Raw genomic sequence first — 22,067 nt, forward strand, 5'->3', positions numbered from 1 at the left:
TTTGATGGAATAGGGTTTATTACACTGACAATTTGGCAACATCCTAAATGCCACACAGTAAGGAAACTGTTAAATTATTGTACACCCTTCCAGTGGAATATTAGGCAGCTCTTAAAATGTGTTTCGTGGACATTTCAAAACATGGAAAAGGCTCATGATTTAATGTTAAGGGGAACAAAGCAAAGAATTGGACTGTCTCAAGTGTCCTTGACATTAGGGGTAAGATTGCTGCAGGAAAATTCTTATCCATATGAGGTGCCCTGGCTCAGATTTTCATGGGTTCTGTGGCTTTATCTTCCAGGCATGCTTTCCAGCTGTAGCACTTTGCTTTTGGAAACTGTGCTTACTTTCATTCTCCGGCCCATCACTCCACCCCAGTTGCCCCTGCCTGCTTTTTGGGTTGGATGCCATGGGGTAGAGGAAGTGTGCTGTCATTCAGGACCAAGTCTGCCAGATTTGAGGAATATCCACGATTTTCCAGGTTGGACCTTTCTGGATGCATTTTCCTGTAACGTTAAAAGAGGTGTTTCCAGGGGCACCTGGGTGGCTCAGTCGGTTAAGTGACCGACTTCAGCTCAGGTCATGATCTTGTGGTCTGTGAGTTCGAGCCCCGCCTCGGGCTCTGTGCTGACAGCTCAGAGCCTGGAGCCTGCTTCAGATTCTCTGTCTCCACCTCCTTGCGCTCTGTCTCTCTCTCTCTCCCCCAAATATGAACATTTAAAAAAAAAAAAAAAAGGTGTTTCCATATTGCAGTTATATTCCACTGTTACGACAAGTTTTTCAGGTCGTCCTCAACATCATAGCAGTTGAAAGGTGAAACATGTTGTAGGTGACCAGAAACTTGTACTTTACGTGGCGTTTAGATAAGCTCCTGCCTGGGTGATATTAGGCTTCCGGGGATGGGTGGCGTTTTAGAGCATTTTGCCGTCTACCGAAGATGACAGCTGACGTATCTGCTGTTGTTCCTGCTTTTGTGTCGCTGCTCACCGTCCCCTCCAGTTAGGAAAGGGCACACCTGCTTGTGCATACGTTTTGATATCACTAGAATTTTTATTTTTGAACTCTGAATCCTTTTTTTTTTTTTATACATACTTGTATATACTCAACGTAGCACATGTGTTAAATAAGTCCGTAAGACGTTCTCTGGTGAAGTACGTCCATTTAAGATGAAAAACAGCCTTCATTTTCCTGGGTTACATCCTCAAAACAGAAACAAGTGAGTAATCGCTATTGGTTGGCCTCAATCTGTTTTGTGCAGGATAACATTAAATCATTTGAAGGAATTAATAAATAACTCGCAACGTGTTCTGTTGGAATTAGAGAAAGATCAGAATGTCAAGCATCTGGGTAGGAGTTTCACTGCTGAGTTGACAGCCATGCAAAGCTGAGATGCTGCCGGGGCTAGAAAACTTAGGATCTTGCACAACAAGGCCTGGTTAGCCAGGTCTATGCCGTCTCCAACAAAGAGTCCAATAGGGTGCTGTGTTTTGCTATTTTTACATCCAAACCATTTTTTTTTTCTTTTTCTTTTTAAGAGAGAAGGAGAGAGGGTGAGTGGGGGCCGGGGGCGGGTCATGACCTGAACTGAAATCAAGAGTCCCACACTCCAGCGACGGAGCCACCCAGGCGCCCCCAAACCAGATTTCTTAAGAATTTTAAATTCTGGCCTTTCCTTTGTCCGGAATCTGAGACCAGCAGGGCAGACGCACTTTACTAAGCCTAAGGGGACAGGTACCTTCGTCCCGACCTCTTCTGTCTCCATAGTCCTGGAACCCGTCACCCCAGAAGCTTGGGAACTATTCACTTGGCTCAGCGTCCACCCAGTTCCGCTAAGGGTCTGCCTCGGGCACGCGGCTGGGGACCCCGAAAGCGGTCCCAGTGCCAGGCTCGGCAGAGAGCAAGCAGAGACCTCAGCGCCCACAAAATACCTCAGAGAGAATATTGACCTTTTTTACTTAAGAGAAACGGTAGTAGATTAAAAAAAAAAAAAAAAAAAGGAAACATTACAAATTATGTAAGATTTAGATGACAGAGAGGGGAAGACCGTGAACTATTTCTCCGCCACTCCCTTAACTTACAGGCTCCCTTCCCGGGGCGCCCGCCGCCGTCGCCCGGCCTTTCGGATTTCTGTTGACGGTAGGACTGACGTGTGTTCTCTTCCCGAGGCGGGAGCCGACCTCGGGGGCCCGGGAATGCCGCCCGCCGCCACCTCCGGGAAGGTGGCACCGCCCCTCGCACCCCGGCCGCCCAACCACGGAGGCGCTGTCACTCGGCCGCGCTCTCCCGGCGCACTGCCCAACTTCCCGCTCTTCGCTCCCCAACGGGCGGAAACCGGCATCCGAAAGTTCCCATTTATCTCGTCACTCCTCTCCCCTCGGCCAGGCGGAGTGTCGCTGCGAGCACTTAAACGCCGCCCGCGCGTCCCACGCGGCTTCCAGAATTTGCTTCGGACGCCCAACCCCCAAGTGACGCCGTCCCTTTTGCCCCGACTTAACATGGCGCCGACCGCAGTTACTTCCCAGGTCTCCGCAGACGAAGACGTCCCGGCCATCACCAAACAAGGCGCTCGGGCCCGCAGTCTCCCGTCTGCGCACGCTCCGCTGGCCCCCGCACTCCCACTCTCGGCGGCCGCTCCCGCTTCCGCTCTAGCCGCCGCGCTCGGTGGGCGCCACCGCCAGCCAATCGCAGGGCACGGCCGCCGCTGGCCCCGCCCGGCGGATCAGCTGAGGGATCCGCGATGTCTGTTGACAGCGGCGGCGGCGGCGGCGCGGCCGGTTCCGGGTTCGGCGCGCGCTGGGGGGTAAGCGGACCGCGCGGGGCTGTGGCGGGTCGGCGGGCGGAACGCGGCCGCGGCCGGAGGAGGCGGGGGTCCGGCCCGCGGCGGCGGCGGCGTGGCGTGGGCGCCGAGGCCGGGAGGGCCGCGGGGCGGAGCGGCGGGGCCGCAGCCCCTGCTTTCGCGGTCCGAGAGCCTCACCCGCGCTTCCGGGTCTCGTCAGATGTGAATCCGATGGAGCAGCCCGGGGAAGGCCCGCAGCCGCCGCAGCAGCAGCCGTGGGGGAGACTCCTCCGCTTGGGCGCCGGCGAGGGCGAGCCGCACGTGCTCCTGAGGAAACCCGAGTGGACCATCGGGCGGAGGAGAGGTGCGGACCGGGGGTGGTGGGGGAGAACCGGGGCCGGGGGCCGGGGGCCGGGCGAGACTGTTCCCCGGGCGGTGGGAGGCCCCTGGGCGGGGCCCGCTGTGCTTTCTAGTTTTTCCTGTGAGAGCTGCGGTTTATTCACTTACCGTTCCGCCAGGTCACTTCTCAGTGCTTCCTGCAGATTATTTAATTCTCATTACAACTTTATGAAGTAGGTGCACTGACTTAAGCTGCCCCGGGTATTGGAATGCAGTCTTCTCAAGTTCATGACTGCAGGAAGCATCTTCTCCGACCTCCATGGGATGAGATTGAAGTCAGTAACAGAACATTGCCAAGTTCAGTGTGGAAATTAAACAACACACGTAAACAACCAATGGGCCCAAAAAGAGATCACGAGGGAAATTAGAAAATACCTTGAAATGAATGAAAATGAAAGAGTAATCTGCCAAAGTTTACAGGATGCGGCTGAAGCAGTGCTCAGGGGGAAATTTATAGCCTGTGGGTGGCTACATTGAAAAACATCTCAAGTCCCAGTTTATAGAACAGAGCTGCTCAAATATTCGTTGATTGAATGAGCCTGAGACGCTGGGACGGACAAAGTCTGGCAGCTAGGTGGGAAAGGGTGGGCACCCTCCACTCTTAACTGCCTCTAAACTCCTAAGTGGCCATCCCTTGTAGCTTTCCTACAGGGGCAGAAGTGCACTGGTCCGGTCAACAGAATGTATTTTGTCTGAAAGTTAAGAAATCATCTCTCTGATTTTATATATTTTTAATTTTTTTTTTTTAATTCCAGTGCAGTTGGCATAGGATGTTTAGTTTCAGGTGTAAAATATAGTGATCCAACGATTTTGTACGTTACTCAGTGCTCATCACCGGAAGTGGGTTCCTCGATCCCCATCACCTAGTTCCCCCAGCCCCCACCCACTGCCCCTCTGGTGACCAGCAGTGGTTAAGAGTCTATTTTTTTGTTTCTGACTTTATATTGTAAAAAAGGGAGAATGTGAACGTTTGTTGAAAAGCAAGTATTTTTTTCTAGGTTAACTATACTGGAATTCAAGAAAGGCTAAGTAGTGCTCGCTTCGGCAACACATATACTAAAAAAAGGCTAAGTACTATGATAAAAAAATAAGATGAAGATAATAGAATAAAATAAAAGCAATTATGTTTTGGTTTTATTTTACCCCTAATGATGTACCTGCACCTGGTTTTGTTGTTGTTGTTTTGGTAGTCTTAAATCCCAATATCAAGTTAGAGTTTTTTTTTGTTTTGTTTACAATTTTGAATGTATTTACATGTCCTTGGAAAGTTTTGGAAAATGCATTAATTGCTTTTTAAAAAAATTTTTTTTTTAAATGTTTATTTTTGAGAGAGAGAGAGAGAGAGGAAGAGCTAGAGAGAGAGGGAGACACAGAATCTGAAGTAGGCTCCAGGCTCCCAGCTGTCAGCACAGAGCCCGATGTGGGGCTCGAACTCACGAACTGTGAGATCATGACCTGAGCCACCCAGGCGCCCCTAATTGCTTTTAATTGAGGTAATAGGAAATTTGGTGAAGAGCTTCTTTGGTCTGGACTAAGGACTTTGTACCTCCTTTGTACGTCCATCTTAGAGTTCCTGAAGGATAATTGAGATCAAATGTGGGAAATGCTTAAAGGAGCCTGGCTTAGAGTTAGCAAATAACATTAACCATTGTTATTACAACACAGTATTATATATCATTTTACATGTTAATACGAGGAGCAAAAAGGGGTTGTTGAATTAATCTTAAAAAGAAGACCTTTTGGTGAATGTATTGAGCTCTCCGGGGAAATAGAAGTTGCCCTGTTGGTCTGCTCAGGCTGCTATAACGAAACACTACAGACCAGGAAGCTTAAGGAACAGAAATTTATTTTTCACAGTCGTTTAGTGCAAGAAGTCCAAGATTAAGGTGCTAGTCAATTTGTTTCTTGCTGAGTCTTTGTCCTGGATTGTAGACTTCCTCATCCTCACAGGCCACACACAACGTTGGTGTCTCTTCCACTTCCTTCTCTCTTTTTTTTTTTTTTTAATTTTTTTTTTTAACGTTTATTTATTTTTGAGACAGAGAGAGACACACAGCATGAACAGGGGAGGGGCAGAGAGAGAGGGAGACACAGAATCGGAAGCAGGCTCCAGGCTCTGAGCCATCAGCCCAGAGCCCGACGCGGGGCTCGAACTCGCGGACCGCGAGATCGTGACCTGAGCTGAAGTCGGACGCTTAATCGACTGAGCCACCCAGGCGCCCCATCCACTTCCTTCTCTTATAAGGGCATCAGTCCTAGTGATTTCATTTAACCTTTATTCCTCCTTACAGGCCCTGTCCTTATAGTCATATTGGGGTTTAGGCCTTTAACTTGGGAATTTGGGGGAGACACAAACATTCCTTAAGAGTTGTAGAACGTGGTTATACTTATTTTAAAACAGTAGTGTGCCTGCTATATATAAGGCATTATTCTGAGGATAAAGGCAGAGCTGAGTTGACCTGTGTTTCCCAGGGAGCTTCCCATCCTCGGGGAGTGGGAGCAGTGTGCACCAGCCATGTGACAGATTTAACCAAGTGAATGACATACAGGGCAGATGCCAAGAATAGAACTTAGCACGAGTATCTTGGATCCAAATTAGAAAGCTCATGTTCTTGGTGTGGAGAAGCTTGTTAAAATCCCATCCCAGTGACACGGTCACTAGGGCTAGGTCTTGGCTGCAAAGAAACTGTCCTGCTTCTTGTGCCCAGTATGCTGGGAAGATCCTGAGCATAGGGGAAATTGACCCTGGGTAAATGTAGCAAAGCACTTCCCATAATATAAAAGGTGCAAATAAGATTTCTACTACTTGAGGTTTAGGAAGGTGTAGTTCACATATGGTAAAATTCATCCCGTTATAGGTGTTGAGTGAGTGTTGAGAAATGGAATCACCGCTGCAGTCCAGTGCAGAACATTTCCATCACCCCAGAAAGTTCCCTGGTGGTCCTTTGGATCAGCCCCCTCCTCTCACCCCTAGCTCTGGCAGCCATCTGTCTAATTTCTATCCCTGTCATTCTGCCTTTCCAGAATGTCATCTAAGTGGAATCACACAATATTCCACCATAGTCTGTGTATGGCTTCTTTTCTCTGACATAATCCTTTTGAGATTCATTTTAGGCTGTTTTGTGTTTCAGTAATGTATTTCTGGTTGATGCTGTGTAGTAGTCCGCTGTTTGGATGTACCACAGTTTGTTTTTTTCCCCACGGTTTGTTTTTTAATTCACCACCAGTTGATGGACACTTACTTATATTGCTTCCCGTTTTTACTTATTAAAAATAAAGCTATAAACCTTAGTAGCTATAGTATAAATGTCTTATAAGCAAATTCACGATTAGATATAAAAACTCCTGAAAACTTTTATTCTCTGGAGAGAACACAGTATTTAAGGATTTCCCCCTTGCATTTAATGAGGATATAATGACTGTATTCAGATCATTGCGTGTAGATGCATCCACCTTCTGTTTTAAATTTTCTCAAGCGTGTTCATGGTCTGTAATTTGCTCAGTCATGTTTTCTGTGAGTCTTGGTCCTCGCTTCAATTTTGTGATGATTTATGAAACCTTAGATTACACGGAAAAGAAATTAAGGACTGACTTAAGATGAAGAATTACTTAACTAAGCCCCTTAGTTTTTTTTTTTGTTTGTTTGTTTTTTAAAATTTTTTTTTTAACGTTTATTTATTTTTGAGACAGAGAGAGACAGAGCATGAACGGGGGAGGGGCAGAGAGAGAGGGAGCCACAGAATCCGAAGCAGGCTCCAGGCTCTAAGCCGTCAGCCCAGAGCCCGACGCGGGGGTCGAACTCACAGACTGCGAGATCGTGACCTGAGTGAAGTTGGCCGCTTCACCGACTGAGCCACCCAGGCGCCCTGTCCCTTAGTTTTTTTAAACTTCTGCTTTTATCAGGGTAGCTGCACATATGTGCATGTTGTAAAATTGTCACCAAGAAGCCAGAGGTGTTGATGAGGGTATCCTCTAGGTAATGGGGAGTCAGAAAGGTTCAAGACAGTCCCTGTCTCTTTACTTTGGATTAATACATAAATGCTTTTTAAAAAATTGCTTCCTATCTTACTTGATTAGGTTGTCTCCCACCGTGCATATACCATGGATCCTGATTTTCAACCACGTGCTTCGATTAAGCAAAGGGCACTTTTGTGCACAGTCCCCACGGTCACATCCAATGTATCCCTCTCTGTTTTAGGTTGTGATCTTTCATTCCCTGGCAATAAACTGGTCTCTGGAGATCACTGTAAAATTATTGTGGATGAAAAATCTGGTCAGGTGTCGCTGGAAGATACCAGGTAATCTCTTTCTTGTCTTGAAGCCGGTGGCTACAGAGAAGAAACAAGGGATTATTTTCTGTTAACACAGTAGTTCGCTAGTTTCCAGGTTATTAGGAAATATATTTTCTGGTTTCCAGTAACTCTTTCATGTCTATGATGCTTCTTGAATATATTCAAATTAAAGCAAAAATATCTCTGAAAAAGGACTTAAAAGGCAGTGATAACCTTTTAGTTGCAAACCTATTCGAATTAGACTTTTTTCCTCCAAATCAAAAAAATATTTTCTTTTTAAAAAATTGTTGCACAACATAAGGAGTAGGTAAAAGTGAAAAGCTTTGGCAAATCCTACTAGCCCACTAGAAATTCGTATGTGTTTATTTTGTATTAAGGAGGTTTTACTATGTACGTTGTATCCTTTTTTTTTTCACTTTTATTTATGGCGAGCTTACATTTGGTACATCTAGATTTATCTTGTCTATTTCGTTATTATTTTATAATAACTTATCTGTCAGTTCCTTTATTGGTGGAGATTTATTATTTTGACTTTTTCTTATTATAAACAACGCTGCGACTCTTCTCTTCCAAAACGCTTTGCATTCATGTCGATTATTTTCTTGGGATAAATTCATAGGAAGGAACGCTGTGTCAGAATGTGCCTATTTTAAACCCAGGACAAGTAGCAGATGGCCTTCCAGCAGTACGTTGAGAATATGCCTTTCCCAACCAGATGAATTTTTGTTTTGTGAAGGTCAAGTGCTCCGAGATTGTTTGGTAACTACAATGTTAGGGATGAAAGACTAGAAATTAGGTTTATGAGGATGAACTGATGCTCCTTTCCTATTCTGGTACGTAGCAGATCAAGTTCCTTATTTCCCAGCCCAATGTAGGATAACGTGGCACTGGTTCTAGAGTTGTCCTCGGGCAGCAGATCCTGGCTTTCCAATGCTGGCCGTATGACCATATTGGCTTCTTGGGGCTCTTGTAACAAATTACCACAAACTCAGTGGCTTCGAAGCACGCAAAGCTACGACCTTCTAGTGCTGAACGTACAAAGTCTCACTCAGGTCTCATTGGATTAACCAAATCAAGGTGTCAGCAGGGCCGGCTCCTTCTGGAGGCTCTAGGGGAGAATCCGTTCCCCGGCTTTTCCAGCTTCTAGAGGCTCTTGCGTTCCTTGGCTGAGGTGCCTGGAGGGGAGAGGGTGTCCATTCTTCACACGGGCAGCAGGAACTGCAGGTGCAGAGGCCCCGAGGCGCGAGCAGGCCCTGTGTGCCGAGGAGCAGTGAGTGGGAAGGCAGGGAAGTTAGACCGGAGCGGGAAGGCCCTGGTGTTCACACTAGGGAGCCTGGACTTTAGCCCGAGAGCAGTGACAGGTCATCGGGGGTTTGAGCAGAAGAGCAAAGTCGGGCTCCTGTGGTTAGAAAGAGCACGAGAGTGGAGTGCGGAGGGCCCGGGCAGCACAGGCTCTGGCTGGCTGTGGCGGCACCACCAGTGTTTGTACGTGAGGTTTCGCTGGGACACGGCCATTCTCTCGACTACATCCTGTGTGCGGCTGCTCTCGTGTGTCAGCGGCAGAGCCCAGGAGTTGGGACAGAGACCGTGTGACCGTACAGCCTGAACTGCTTACTTTCTGGCCCTTGCCAGAACACTGAAGGAGTAGAAGTCTGCTCAGATGTAAAAATAAAGTCTCTTTACCACCGGAGGCCTTAGGCGTGAAACCATAGAGTTAAGACCTGGGTGGTTTGAACGCCTGAAGCTGGGCCAGTTTGTTTAGTTGCTGACTTTGGTTCTTGTCTCGTACACTGTTCGTCCACTTGTGATTTTCTGTTGGGTCTCTACTCGGGTTTCTCCTCAGGGAAGCCCTTCCAGTCCCGTCTGACTTAGGCTCCCGCCTGTGCCCTCTGCAGCCCCCGCCTCTTCCACCTGGTGGTGTGGTCCCTGACGGACTGGAGTGACCCCCCGACCGAGGGACCACACCATCTTCCAGCCCAGAGCCTCGAATTCATTTGCTTCTGCTCAGAACCCATCTTTTAAGGGTGTCAGTGCCCATCTGAGGGATGAGCTGGCCTGCTGGGAGGGAAGGGGAGATGCGTGGACGGAGCTAAGTGCAGAAGCGGGGGGGGAAGCTGGAAATCGGAGCTGCTGGTAGAAGTCCAGGGTCCTCCAGAGGCCGGCGGAGGACGGACGATGTGCTGTTGGACAAGCAGAAATGTTGAAGCACGGTCAGGCTGTCAGTAAGGGGGCAGCAGGCAAGCTTTCTCTCGGGAGAACTGTAGGGTGGCACTTGCACATGTGCCTCGTTACATGTTTACGTCATTCTTGGGAGTATTTTACATTTTCGAAGGCGTGATATTGAACTTCTTTCTAAGTGGTGGTAGAAAAAGAAAATTTTAACTCCCAAGTTATTGTAAGTAGGATAAATTGCATTTTTGTTGTCTCTGCAGCACCAATGGAACAGTAATTAACAAGCTGAAGGTTGTTAAGAAGCAGACTTGTCCTTTGCAGACTGGGGATGTCATCTACTTGGTGTATAGGAAGAATGAGCCAGAATACAGTAAGAGAGGGAATGTACAGGGTGGGCCTCGGGTGGTGTATGGGGGGGAAGTCTGGTCACAGCTGGGAAGCTTCGTGAAAGTGAGCCTGCTGAAGCAGGTATTTCCCTTCAGACTGTCAGTGTTAGCTACATTTTCTTTGTTCTTTATGGAGACTCTTTTTTTTTTTTTTTTTAAGGTTTATTTATTTTTGAGAGTGAGCACAAGCAGAGAAGGGGCAGAGAGAGAGGGAGGCACAGGATGTGAAGCAGGCTCCAGGCTCTGAGCTGTCAGCACAGAACCCGACGTGGGGCTCGAACCCATGAACCGTGAGATCATGACCTGAGCTGAAGTCGGACGCTCAGCTGCCTGAGCCACCCGGGCTCCCCTTTATGTAGATTCTTGGTGTGAGTCCTGTTGAAGAGCGGGAGTGTTGGCCTTGCACCGTGAGCCCCGGCCATTCTTCACAAATACCACAATGCTCATGAGTCTTGCATTTCAAAATGGCAAGGAGAAGTGAACAGGGATGGGCTGGGTTACATAGCAGAAGATAATCTGAGTTGTGGGGAGGAAGACCTAGAATGAGGGGCTGAAGGCCACTCATGACTCTGCTTTTGGAGACCTTACAGGAGACAACAGAGGCCTGACGATCCCCTTCAGGCTTTTCCAGATCTGAGTGTCTATGTTTGGGGAAGAAGAACGAAACAGGACAAGGAGAGTTGGGAGAGTTTTTGGAAGGTTACCCCCAAACTGGCAGGAGGAGGCAGATACGCTCAGGCTGTCTGTAGCATTGTCAAGGCCAGCCCCTGGCCCCGTGGCAGGGCCTTGTGTCTTCTCCTTCCGGTGGTTTGAAATGACCGGCAAAGCACAGATTCATTATCTACTCATCGTTTTCCCTTCCCTGCGTCTGCCTTCTGGCTCAGGATGTTTTTTCCCGGAGGCTTATTTATTTTAAAGTTGGTGAAGATGCTTTGGTTCGCTTATTTTGAAATTCCTTAAACTGGGTAGTGTTGTCAGTAGCTAGTAAGTCAACATAGTCAACAACGACAAAGGGACTGAAGTGACAGAAAGGAGAAGAGGGAAGGAGCCCTGCTGGTACGTGAGGACACTGTTCTGATCTGCTTGGTTTCATTTCAGACGTGGCATACCTCTACGAGTCTCTGCATGAAAAGCAAGGCATCACACAAGACCCCTTTGGTAAGTGAGACTGTGACAGAGGAGTGGGTGCGTGGTAAGGGCTGCTGATTCTTACTGGCAAAGCCTTTTCATCTGCTGGAAAGTCCTGCCTGAGGCAGTGGTGCTCCTCCTGAGCCCTGACTCCACACTCCTTCTGCTCCTGTTGTGCTCACAGAAGCTAATAAAGAGAATGTGTTCCACGTGACCAAAGATACCTCAGGTGCAGGGCAAGGTGACGATCCCCAGGTCCTGCCGTCATCGCCCACCACTCAGGCGTGCTTTGAGGAACCACAGCCATCGACGTCGACCTCGGACCTCTTCCCCACGGCCTCTACCTCTTCCACGGAGCCCACCTCTGCGGGGCAAGCACCTCCCTTCAGCCCTGGTGAGATGGGGGTCTCAGAGTGGTAGCTGCGTTGCTCTTCAGTCACTGACTCTGACATGTGTTGTCACATAAGCCACTAAGGAAGTCAGAGGTGACATCAGGCATCGGGCTCTCAGCAGGATTTCTGTACTAGTAAATATTGTTTTCTTCCACCCCCGATAGAAATGCTGAAGGTCGGAGATTTCCTGGGATTTTTATAGTTTTATTGGGATATAACTCACCTGCCATAAAAATCACCCGGGCGAAGTGTACACTTCAGGGGTTTTTACTATATTCATACTGCTGTGTGATTCCAGAACATATCATATCATAAACAGTCACTGCTCTCCCTCGGCAACCACTGATCTGCATTCTGTCTCTGTGGTTTTGCCTGTTCTGGACATTTCATAGAATCGGAATCATGGGGCGCCTAGGTGGCTCAAGTCGGTTAAGCATCCGACTTAGCTCGGGCCACGATCTCACGGTTTGTGAGTTGGAGCCCCATGTCGGGCTCTGTGCTGACAGCTCAGAGCCTGGAGCCTGCTTCGGATTCTGTGTCTCCCTCTCTCTGCCCCTCTCCTACTCGAGCTCTGTCTCAGAAATGAATAAACATTAAAAAATTTTTAAGTAGTAAGAATTGGAATCCTATACTCTGTGGCCTTTTGTGTCTTCTGTTTTCACTGCGCATCATGTTTTCAAGACTCATCTAGAGTAACATATAATTAAAATTCTTTTCATGTTTATTTATTTTGATAGAGCACGAGCAGGGAGTGGCAGAGAGAGAGGGAGACAGAGTACCAAGCAGGCTCCCCACTGTCAGTGCGCAGAACTCAATGCGGTGTTCGAACCCACGACCTGTGAGATCATAGCCTGAGCCCTAATCAGGAGTCAGACAGTTAAGCAACTGAACCACCCAGGCACCCGTCGATACTTTTAGAAATACAAAATAATGAATGTGAACAAGTCCATGTAACATTAACGTGTTGTTATAAAATTAAAGGACTAAAAAAACATTTGACACTGGCCGCAGAAAAAATATGCAGATAAGTAAAGTATAACGGTCCAAGCGTGTAAGAATTTAGCAATGAATATGGCAGTTCAAAGCCACGAGCAAAACTGGGTTGTTTAATGAGCAGAAGTGATTAACATTTGAAAGAAAATAAAGGTAGTTTTGTCCCTCATCCATTACAACAAACTACTTCAAGATGGGTTTGAACGTAAACCACAATAGTGCCTGATGAAAACAAAGGTGATTATTTATATAATTTGGGGGAATTTTTCTTTATACGTGATACAAAGGCAAAAACCACAATTAAAAAAAAACAGTCAATGGGGGCGCCTGGATGTCTCAGTCGGTTAAGGGTCATAATCTCTCGGTTCATGGGTTCGAGCCCCGTATCAGTCTCCGTGCTCGCAGCATGGAGCCTGCTTCCGATCCTCTGTCCGCTCTCTCTCTGCCCCTCCTCCTCTCTCTCTCTCTCAAAAATAAACATTTAAAGAGCACATGAGCAGGGGAAGAGCAGAGAGAGAGGGAGACACAGAACCCAAAGCAGCCTCCAGTCTCCGAGCTGTCAGCACAGAGCCCGACACGGGCTCGAACCCACAAACTGTGAGATCATGACCTGAGCCGAAGTCGGGTGCCCAACCGACTGAGCTACCCAGGCACCCCAAAAATAAACATTTAAAAAATAATTAAAAATAAAAAGTCAACTGGGAGCACCTGGGTGGCTCAGTCGGTTAAGCGTCCGACTTCGGCTCAGGTCACGATCTCGTGGTTTGTGGGCTCGAGCCCCACGTTGGGCTCTGTGCTGACAGCTCAGAGCCTGGAGCCTGCTCCTGATTCTGTGTCTCCCTTTCTCTCTGCCCCTCCCCTGCTCACTCTCTGTCTCTCTCTGTCTCTCAAAAATAAATAAATGTAAAAGAAAAATTAAAAAAAATAAGTCAATAAATCCAACCATTAAAAAAATTTAGGAGTGCCTGTGTGGCTTAGTCAGTTAAGTGTCTGACTTTGGCTCAGGTCGTGATCTCACAGTTTGTGGTTCAAACCCCACATCAGGCTCTGTGCTGACAGCTCAGAGCCTAGAGTCTGCTTCAGATTCTGTGTCTCCCTCTCTCTTTTCCTCTTCCCTGCTCGCACTCTGATTTTCTTTTTCTCAAAAATAAATAAACATTAAAAAAAATTAAAACAAAAATTCTCTCACCCCCTCTTTGCCCCTCCCCTACTCGTGCATGCTCTCTTTCAAAACAAAACAAAAAAAGATTTTAAAAATAGAACTACCATTTGGTCCAGTAATCTTACTCCTGGATAAATATCCAGAGGCATTGAAATCACTGTCTCCAAGAGATGTCTGCACCCCATGTTCATTGCAGACTATTCACAAAGGCCAAAGACTTGGAAACAACCTAAGTGTCCCTCGATGGATGGATGGATAAAGAAAATGTGACTTGTGTCTGTGTACGCATACAATTGTTGATTCCACCGTGAAAGGGCAGTGTGTTTATATATTGTGCAATTAACAGATAAAAGCTTAAACAAAATCTTGCCGTAAGCAAATCCGATGGAAAGCTTCCCTCCCATTGTGTAATGTTGGGGAAATTTTTCTATCTGCATGCCTCAATGTATACATACTAACAAAATAACCAGCCTCCTAAATGTGAGGTTTGGTGCCAACTTATTTCATAAGTTTTAGATGAATCCTCACCGTTTGTCTGTCGGAGAGTACCATCATCATCATCTTCATTCTGGAGTGAGAAGCTCGACTGAGCATAGAAAGTCCTTGAGACCATGGTGGGAGTGAGAACCAGAGCCAGCAGCCAGCCCAGGAAGCGCCCTCTTTTCTCCCTTTGCTGTACGAGCTGATTTGCTCCCCAAACAATTTTACTAACTTTTTTGTTTGGCTGCTGTAGGGCAGTTTCTTTTTCAAGGTGACAACGCTTGAGTATTATAGACCGGATATGTACTGTAGTATGGTGTTACACACTAGGTCTTGATTAAGATAAAGGTTATTAGAAAGTCTCCTTAACCTTTCTGCCAGGCTCGTTTAAATTCGTGACTCCTTGGGAAATAGTTCACACGCAGCATCCCTGTCTGGCTTCCATCTCCTTGTAATCTGAAGCCTGCTGCGTCCCTGTCCTGAGAGGCCTGTGTGTTCTTCTGCGCCAGTGCTGCTCAGAGCACAGGGAATGTTACGGGGCTGCTGGCACACGGATTGGCCCTGTCTTAGACCAAATGTCCCACAGCTGACCCCGGCACCGCCACCCCGGTCACAGACACCTCTGCGTTTCTTTCCCAGTGGGTGTGCTGCTGGCCCAGCTCCCCCGAGCCCAGTAGTGGGCGCGTGTGCACTTCAGAAGTGTGAGCCGAGTGTTTCTGTAAGCGTGTATTACTGAGAATACGGCATCTTGGAACACCTAGGCCTGGTTTGAATCTGGGGTGGTTTACCTGCCATACCCTCTGCTTCCAGGCTGCACGAATCAGAACTTTTCTTGTTGGGGTGCCTGCGTGGCTCAGCTGTTAGGCATCCAACTCTTGATTTCGACTTCGGTCAAGATCCCAGGGTTGTGGGATCAAGCCCTGTGTTGGGCTGAGCATGGAGCCTGCTTGAGATTCTTTGTCTCTCCCTCTGCCGCTCTCCCCCGCTGACGTTCTCTCTCTCTCTCTCTCTCTCTCTCTCTCTCCCTCTCCCTCTCTCTCTCTCTCAAATTAAAAAATAAACCTGTCTTGTTTGTCCCTCTCACAGGCTTCAGAGATGCAGGCGTCTCCCCAAAAGAATGTGGTCCGTCTGTGGCAAATGATGAAATCCCCACCTTCCCTTCGGCTCTCCCAGACAGAGAAGGAGCACCCTTCTCTCTGCCAGGGTCCCGGGACCAAGAGGATTTGGAGCCTGTCACGAAGAGAATGAAAGCAGGTCAGAGTCTCACCGTTTTGTGTATCTCTGGCCCTTGAGAGCTGTTGAGCTGCTCCTGACGGGGCCTCCCCTTCTGCGGAAGCGGATGCCTCAGCATTTTCAAAATGGCAATGTGAGCCTTTTTTTCCTTTTGACAGCATCGGGGTTGAACCCTATTTATTATCTGGTTATGCTGATGGTCTGGAAGCAGTGCATTCTGAGTTGCAGTTCTGTCTTGATATGACTATCGGTTTGTAAGAATATGCACCTGGGTGGCCTAGTCGGTTAGGTGTCCAACTTTGGCTCAGGTCATGATCTCACGGTTGGTGGGTTCGAGCCCCGCATGGGGCTCCCTGCTGGTAGCACAGAGCCCACTTTGGGTCCTCCGTCCCCCCACCCCGCCCCTGCTTGTGCATGCGTGCTCTCTCTCAAAGTAATAATGGTTTGAAAAAAGAAAGGTGACTTAGAAAAAAATCTGCCCTTAAAAAGCCAAAGTTAAAAGGATTGTAAAAGATACTTGGGAACATTTAATGGGACAGTGGCTGTGCTGTAGGCCTGAGAGCAGCCTGCGGTTGCAGCAGTGAGGCCGGGGGGCTCTGGGAGGGAGGGCAGGCCTCGGGGAAGGAGACGAGGATATTGGATGTGTTGAGTGGAAAATTGAAGCGACTGGCTTGAGGAGGGTGTCGAAAAAAATCAGCAACAGTACGTAAAAAAGTAAGTATACAAATGAGGCCTTTTTTTTACTCTAGCAAAAATGAAAAATTGTAGAAGGAAGAAAACTTAATTTTGGTGCACTGTTTGGCTCAGCAGTGAATATTTACCTAAGCATAGTAGCGTAAATACGACGTACGGAACTAACAAATACAATATACCAAACTAACAATTGTGTTACGATAATATAGTGAATGGGGCCAGGGGGCAGAATCCTTCTCTATCTTAATAGATGTCGGGAGATAGATGGTGTCTAAAGTCAGTCAGCCTCAACAGAGCATTACAGTTCAGAAACCTGGAGGTCCACGCCAGGAGAAACACCCAAAAACATGAAAGTAGTTTCCTCAGAGGAGGGAGGTTGGAGGTGAGGACAGGCCAGGGCAGAGGGCTGGTGCCCTCTTTTTTTTATTTTTTTTTAATTAATTAATTTATTTATTTTTTATTTATTTATTTATTTATTTTTATTATTATTATTATTTTTTGGTGCCCTCTTAATATTTGATTTTGTAAATTGTGTGCAAGTATTTCTTTCGTTAAAAATAAAAATTAATCTATGAGCACTATAGAACACCAGCAGAAGAAAAGGGAAAAAAAAAAAGTTAAAAGCTCTTGGTAACGTCGGTATTTTCCAGGACATACACAAGTCATGTTTTTTGTTTAAACAAAAATGATGATTATACACAAATATAGTGTGACAAGCCACCTTAATCTTTTAACCATGTATCCCGAATGCTTCTTTTTATGCCATTGTTCTTCTAAACCAAAACTTAAGGGTACTGGAACTTGGGACTTACTTTAGGCCTTCTTTAAAATACAAACGGGTGCCTGGGTGGTTCGGTCCGTTCTGCGTCCAGCTTCGGCTCAGGTCATGATCTCACCACTCTTCGGCTTGAGTCCCATGTCGAGTTCCACACTCTGAGCACAGAGCTTGCTTGGGGGGGGGGGGGGAGAACGAGAGCGGTGGGGGGGCTCTCTCTCCCCTCTCTCGCTCGCTCTCCTTCTCCCTCTTCTCTCTCTCTCTCTCTCTCCCCCTCTCTCCCCCTCTCTCCCCCTCTCTCCCCCTCTCTCCCTCTCTCCCTCTCTCCCTCTTGGGAGTCTCCCTGTCTTTCTGCCCCTCCCCCAGCCACATGCTCTCTCTCAAAATAAATAAACTTAAAAAAATAAACTACACACAGCAGTGAGGGCTGTGTCTTCTGTCCACAGGTTAAGATGTTCCTAAAACAAAAAAGACCCGGTGTCTGTTTCTTCCTTGGTTGATGGTGGGCATGTGCCCCTTTCTCGCAGAGGGGGAGGCCGAGCTGAGCCTGCAGTTGCTGGTTGCGGACCAGTGTAGCGACGCCCACACCGCCCTCGGGGGCGTCACACCTGAGGCCGTGAAGCCGGACAAGATGGAGGAGACACTCACGTGCATCATCTGCCAGGACTTGCTGCACGACTGCGTGAGGTGCGGTCGCCGCGGGGGGCCCGCGGGGGTGTCGTGGGGTGGTGGCGGGGGTGGGGAGCGGCCCCCGGCAAGCGGGCCTCCGGGCCGCATCCGGTGCGGCTCGGCTCGGGGCGCTGCCGTCGTGCTGCTCGTGTGGCCACCACGCCAAGAACCTGGCCGTGGTAACTACGGCTGTAGAAGAGCCTGCAAGGCGAGGTGACAGCGGCCTCGGTCCGCACCCGTCACGACTGACCCAAGAGGCCTGGCGCGCCTCGGACGCAGAACGGGAGAACCGTGCTGAGCTTTGAGGGGGCGTCGTTGGCACGGAGGGAGTGCCCCCAGATGAGGCCCCCAGGAGCGGCTTGGGGACAGCCCTCTCCCGGCTTTTCTGTGGGGACTTAAGAGGGAGAGCCTGTCCGAGTCTCCACTTAAGTGCAGGCCTTTTTGGCATTCGGTGTCCCGGTTCCTCATGTTCCTGGAGTCACAGCCTGCTTGACCGTCCCTCTCGGAATACGGATGGTCACTTCTGGTTCCTTTTAATTAACAAGGACCAAATTAAAGTAGTTTAGGGTGAAAGCTGTTCTTGCATGGGAACTGTTTCTCACCTGGCTTATGGAAGGCAGGCGACACTCCCAGTCAACGGAGCGTGCAGATGCTGCCACCAGTGGGCACTGTACGCAGGGTGGGTGTGTCGTCCCCCCCCCCCCCCGCCCCCCCATCCACACCGAGAAGCACGGGTTCTAGTCTCTGCTGGATCAAGTGAGCTTGGTGGGTGGCTAATTTGTAACCGACCCTCAGCCCGAGTGAGGCCACGTCCTCCTCTGGGAAAGACGCAGCATAAACTAGGGCCCCTGCCTCTCAGGCCCCAGGCAGGCCATGCCCCGTGTGCCCTGGCATCCGGGGGGCTGCCGCGGCTTGGCAGACAGAGGCTCCACCTGCAAGTGCTCCGCGGGGGGTGTCTGAAGACCTGTCCTTGTGCCCTCAGCCTGCAGCCCTGCATGCACACCTTCTGTGCCGCCTGCTACTCGGGCTGGATGGAGCGCTCCGCCTTCTGCCCCACCTGCCGCTGTCCGGTGGAGAGGATCTGTAAAAACCACATCCTGAACAACCTGGTGGAGGCGTACCTTCTCCAGCACCCAGGCAAGTGGGGAGCCTGCCCAGCTCCGGGAGACGGTGGGGTGTCTCTCCAGGGGCCCCTCGGCCAGCAGAGCCACGTCCTTTGAATTCCAGACAAGAGTCGCAGCGAGGAAGACGTGCGGAGCATGGCTGCCAGGAACAAGATCACTCAAGACATGCTGCAGCCCAAAGTCAGAAGGTCTTTCTCTGATGAGGAGGGCAGTTCGGAGGACCTGCTGGAGCTGTCAGACGCGGACAGCGAGTCCTCGGACATCAGGTGAGCTTGTGCCTGGCTCTGAGCGGAGCGGGGAGCTGGGAGGCAGCACGGGCCCGAGTCCCGCCTCTGTACTGAGCGGCCCAGCTCGTGCGTGGTCTGCGTTCTGACGTGTGACGTCAGCCAGTGACGGCGCCCGCCTCGGGCATGGTGAGGACGGGGCGGGCGCCGGCTGAGGACGGCCGCTCAGTTTGCTGATGGTGGGGGGATTTGCCACCAGCCTTCTCCAGTACCCCTTCCCTTCTCAGGCGTACACGCGATATTCATTCTCTTTTGTGGCTTATCTTCTTCCTCCCCACGTTAGTGAGATGTAGCGGGTGTACGGCCCTGTGTGAGTTCAGGGTGTGCAGGGTAGTGGTTAGACTGACGTCTGTTAGGAAATGGCTGCCGTAACCCGTCCCTTGTTATCTGCCGACACCCCCTCAGGTGCCTTCGTGCATTGGCTACGCCGGGGTGCAGGATTTAATGTGTTCTTTGTCTGCTGCGGGCACGCTTCCTCTAGCTCAGCTGGTGACCGGAGTCCCACGGTGCGAGTTGCAGTATCGTCATTTGTGAGGACGTTGTTGCAGGGAAGCCACGGCCGCCCGGCCAAGAGGATGCGATTCTCGCAGACCTCGTTTTACTTGCTGTAGAATGCTGCTGTCCGCGGACTCAGAAGTCCACAGTGCGTGTTTTGGGTGGGTCATGACATTTGAAGAGACAAAAATCAAATCCCCTAATTAATTACTTGTTTTTCTTTTTGTAAAATTTAGAAATAGCGGTGAAGCAGAAAGTAATAAAATCACTGTAGTACGAGCATTTTATTGTGTATCCTTCTGGCAACTCCTATACGTAGTCACTCGTGTTTCCTTTGTTAACGAAGTAAAAGGCGATATACTTTAAATATCCTCATAAAGATGGGATCCTGCCGTACATACGGTTCTGTGCTGTTTCCGGAGTTCTGACCGGAGAGGCAGTGCCGCGGGACAGACCCTACAGTCACAGCTCTGAGCGCACATCCAGTTAGCTCGCGGGGGTGCCTCAGCTCAGAGAGCCTCACCGGGAAGGCGCCTTGCTGGGCCTGGCACCTGTGTCATCGTATGCCCGTCAGAGGGGTCCTGGTGGTGGCTCCTGAGGTTTGTGGAGGGATGTCGGGAAACTCTGATGACAGTTGGTGTGGCCTGAGACGAAGGTCATCTGGTTCCGAAATGAGGTCAAGCGGCTTCTCACTAGTTGTTTTCTGGTCACGTCTTCCCCGTTCTTCCCTCGTTGGCTCCTGCCGTTGGAGACAGGCTCAGGGCGGCGTTCTCTGAGAGGAGGGGAGGGTCTGTGGGTGTGTTTCCTGGGGGTTCGTTTTTTGTTAACTATCTGCATTGTTTGGAAAGCGCAGCTGAAGTGCACACAGCTGGGTGGCCCGCCGGGAAGTCCCCGGACGACAGCAGCATTCAGTTGTGGCACATTTTGTTCAGACTTTAACACCGTTTCATAGGTGCCTAGGGTGATGGGCCTGAGTGTGCCCCTGGACGTAGTTCACAGCTCGCCCAGCATCAAACCTGTGAGAGTGGGTCGTGCCCAACGTGGGGACTGAGTGGCCACACTCCGGGGGACACTGTGCTGGAAACTGGGGTGGGCACAATGTGTCTCCGAACCGTAGGAGCTGCGGAGGCGGGGCGGGGGGTGGGGGATCTCTGGAAACCTTACAGCAAAGGGGAGCCAGCAGGTAGCAGGGAACGGGGCCCTCCCTGCTACTGCTCCGGCGTGAGCACTGACCGGGTGTCCAGTGGGGACGTGCCATCTGTCCCCTTCACGCACGCTGGGCGGCAGCAGACACAGAGCTGAGGTATGAAGGAGGGATGAGGTCTGCGGGCGGACCAGATGCCTCCAGGCTGGGGATCTGGGTCTCCTCTGGTCATCGGGGCTGGGGGCGTTGGTGCCGCCCCCTACGTGTGCCAGGGCAGAGCTCACTGCTTCTCTGCACCCCGTGTGCCCGTGTGCTTCCTTGCAGCCAGCCGTACATCGTGTGCAGACAGTGCCCTGAGTACCGGAGGCAGGCGGGCCAGCCCCTCCCCTGCCCGGGGCCTGGCAGTGAGCCAGGGGCAGCACAGGCTCCTGGGGATGCACCGTCCACGTCCACCAGCGTCACGACAGGTGAGACGCCGCCGCGCCTTCCGTGCTGTCGTCCTGCTTTTTTTTTTTTTTTTTCCTTCTGGCTCCTCCCCCGCTCCCGCCCTGCTCCGGTCACTGCCTCCCTTGCCCTACCCTCTCCTACCTTGTTGCTGCATGTACTCTGTTGTGGGTTCAGAAACCAGAGAGAGTTAAGTTGATCTCTCGTGGATCTCTGCTCCTGGGCCCTCTCGGGGGGTTCGTTCCTCATTCTGACACGTGGGACCCCCAGCCCACTGCTTTGGGCTTTGGCATCCCCAGGGCTGCTTGCTAAAGCTGAAATGACCCCTACGTGGGCCCCTCAATGAGAGCCTGGCTTCTTTTCGACAGCGGGCTGTTGTGTCATCAGAGCCACCCTGAGCTCTGCCCGCTGGCGGGTCCCCAGGTGCCATCGAGAAAGGGAGAGAGAACATGTGGAATCCATGTTTTTGGCCCTGGCCATTCTTCAGTAGGGCCCAGTTTCTTAGCTGATGTGGGCCTGAGCCCGTCATGAGGCCACTGACTCAGGATCATGACCCAAAGCCGAGTTCAGAGCCATCCACCCTGACACGGTGCTGCAGCTCTCTCCATGGGTGGCCCGTGGACAGATGGGCAGGGCGGGGCCTGGTTGCCTCCCGACTCTGCGATTCCGCAGGTGCAGTGTCATTTTCAGACTGGAAGTCCCAGTGGGATGGGCCTATAGCAGGTGTGCGTGCATAGACAGAGCTTCCCGTGTGGTCATTGAGTGGCCGCGGCTGAGCTGTGTGGACACAGCTGTTGCAGGGGCGGAGGTCAGCCAATCATGGCCCCCAGGCCTGCCACCTGTTTATTTGGAAGAGACAGAGATTAAATATAGAACTTGCTCTATTGTTTTATGGCGTGTGCTTTATGGCCCAAGGAAATGGTAGAAAACCTTCAAGTGATCTTTGAAATCTTGCTATAACTGCTGAACTGAAGTATCACGTTTGTTTTTCATTCTATTTAAAATGTGTCATTTAAATGGCAGACT

General features: G+C 50.0%; 2 protein-coding genes and 1 long non-coding RNA gene across 3 annotated transcripts in view; 1 reads left to right on the forward strand and 2 right to left on the reverse strand.

Moving 5' to 3' along the window:
* Window positions 1–2,759, reverse strand: LOC109260674 (uncharacterized). Its single transcript, XM_053901863.1, has 2 exons — window positions 2,079–2,759; window positions 1–506 (listed from the first exon to the last, which is right to left on the reverse strand). Exons 1-2 carry the CDS (start codon window positions 2,549–2,551, stop codon window positions 365–367), a joined length of 615 nt encoding a protein of 204 aa, XP_053757838.1. The 5' UTR covers window positions 2,552–2,759; the 3' UTR covers window positions 1–364.
* CHFR (checkpoint with forkhead and ring finger domains) overlaps window positions 2,687–22,067 on the forward strand; it is a 27,400-nt gene continuing 8,019 nt past the window's right edge. The window contains exons 1-11 of the mRNA XM_019439049.2: window positions 2,687–2,800; window positions 2,997–3,140; window positions 7,374–7,473; window positions 9,900–10,009; window positions 11,124–11,183; window positions 11,338–11,547; window positions 15,267–15,434; window positions 17,409–17,568; window positions 18,533–18,687; window positions 18,778–18,940; window positions 20,922–21,064. Of these exons, the coding sequence (XP_019294594.1) occupies window positions 3,008–3,140; window positions 7,374–7,473; window positions 9,900–10,009; window positions 11,124–11,183; window positions 11,338–11,547; window positions 15,267–15,434; window positions 17,409–17,568; window positions 18,533–18,687; window positions 18,778–18,940; window positions 20,922–21,064 (1,402 nt within the window). The 5' untranslated portion in view covers window positions 2,687–2,800; window positions 2,997–3,007. The remainder of the gene's footprint in view (window positions 2,801–2,996; window positions 3,141–7,373; window positions 7,474–9,899; window positions 10,010–11,123; window positions 11,184–11,337; window positions 11,548–15,266; window positions 15,435–17,408; window positions 17,569–18,532; window positions 18,688–18,777; window positions 18,941–20,921; window positions 21,065–22,067) is intronic.
* LOC128776906 (uncharacterized) lies at window positions 6,380–11,838 on the reverse strand. Its single transcript, XR_008422031.1, has 3 exons — window positions 11,769–11,838; window positions 7,245–7,503; window positions 6,380–6,733 (listed from the first exon to the last, which is right to left on the reverse strand). It is a non-coding gene; the product is annotated as an uncharacterized LOC128776906 (long non-coding RNA).

This window comes from Panthera pardus, unplaced genomic scaffold (genome assembly GCF_024362965.1).
Source record: "Panthera pardus isolate Hobbes unplaced genomic scaffold, ASM2436296v1 HiC_scaffold_14, whole genome shotgun sequence".
Classification (NCBI taxonomy): Eukaryota; Metazoa; Chordata; class Mammalia; order Carnivora; family Felidae; genus Panthera; species Panthera pardus.

Coding starts and splice junctions, on each gene's coding strand:
- LOC109260674 (XM_053901863.1), bottom strand. CDS start 2,551: ATGGCCGGGACGTCTTCGTCTGCGGAGACCTGGGAAGTAACTGCGGTC. Junction 507..2,078: donor GCGCCCCGGGAAGGGAGCCT/GTAAGTTAAGGG, acceptor TTAACGTTACAG/GAAAATGCATCCAGAAAGGT.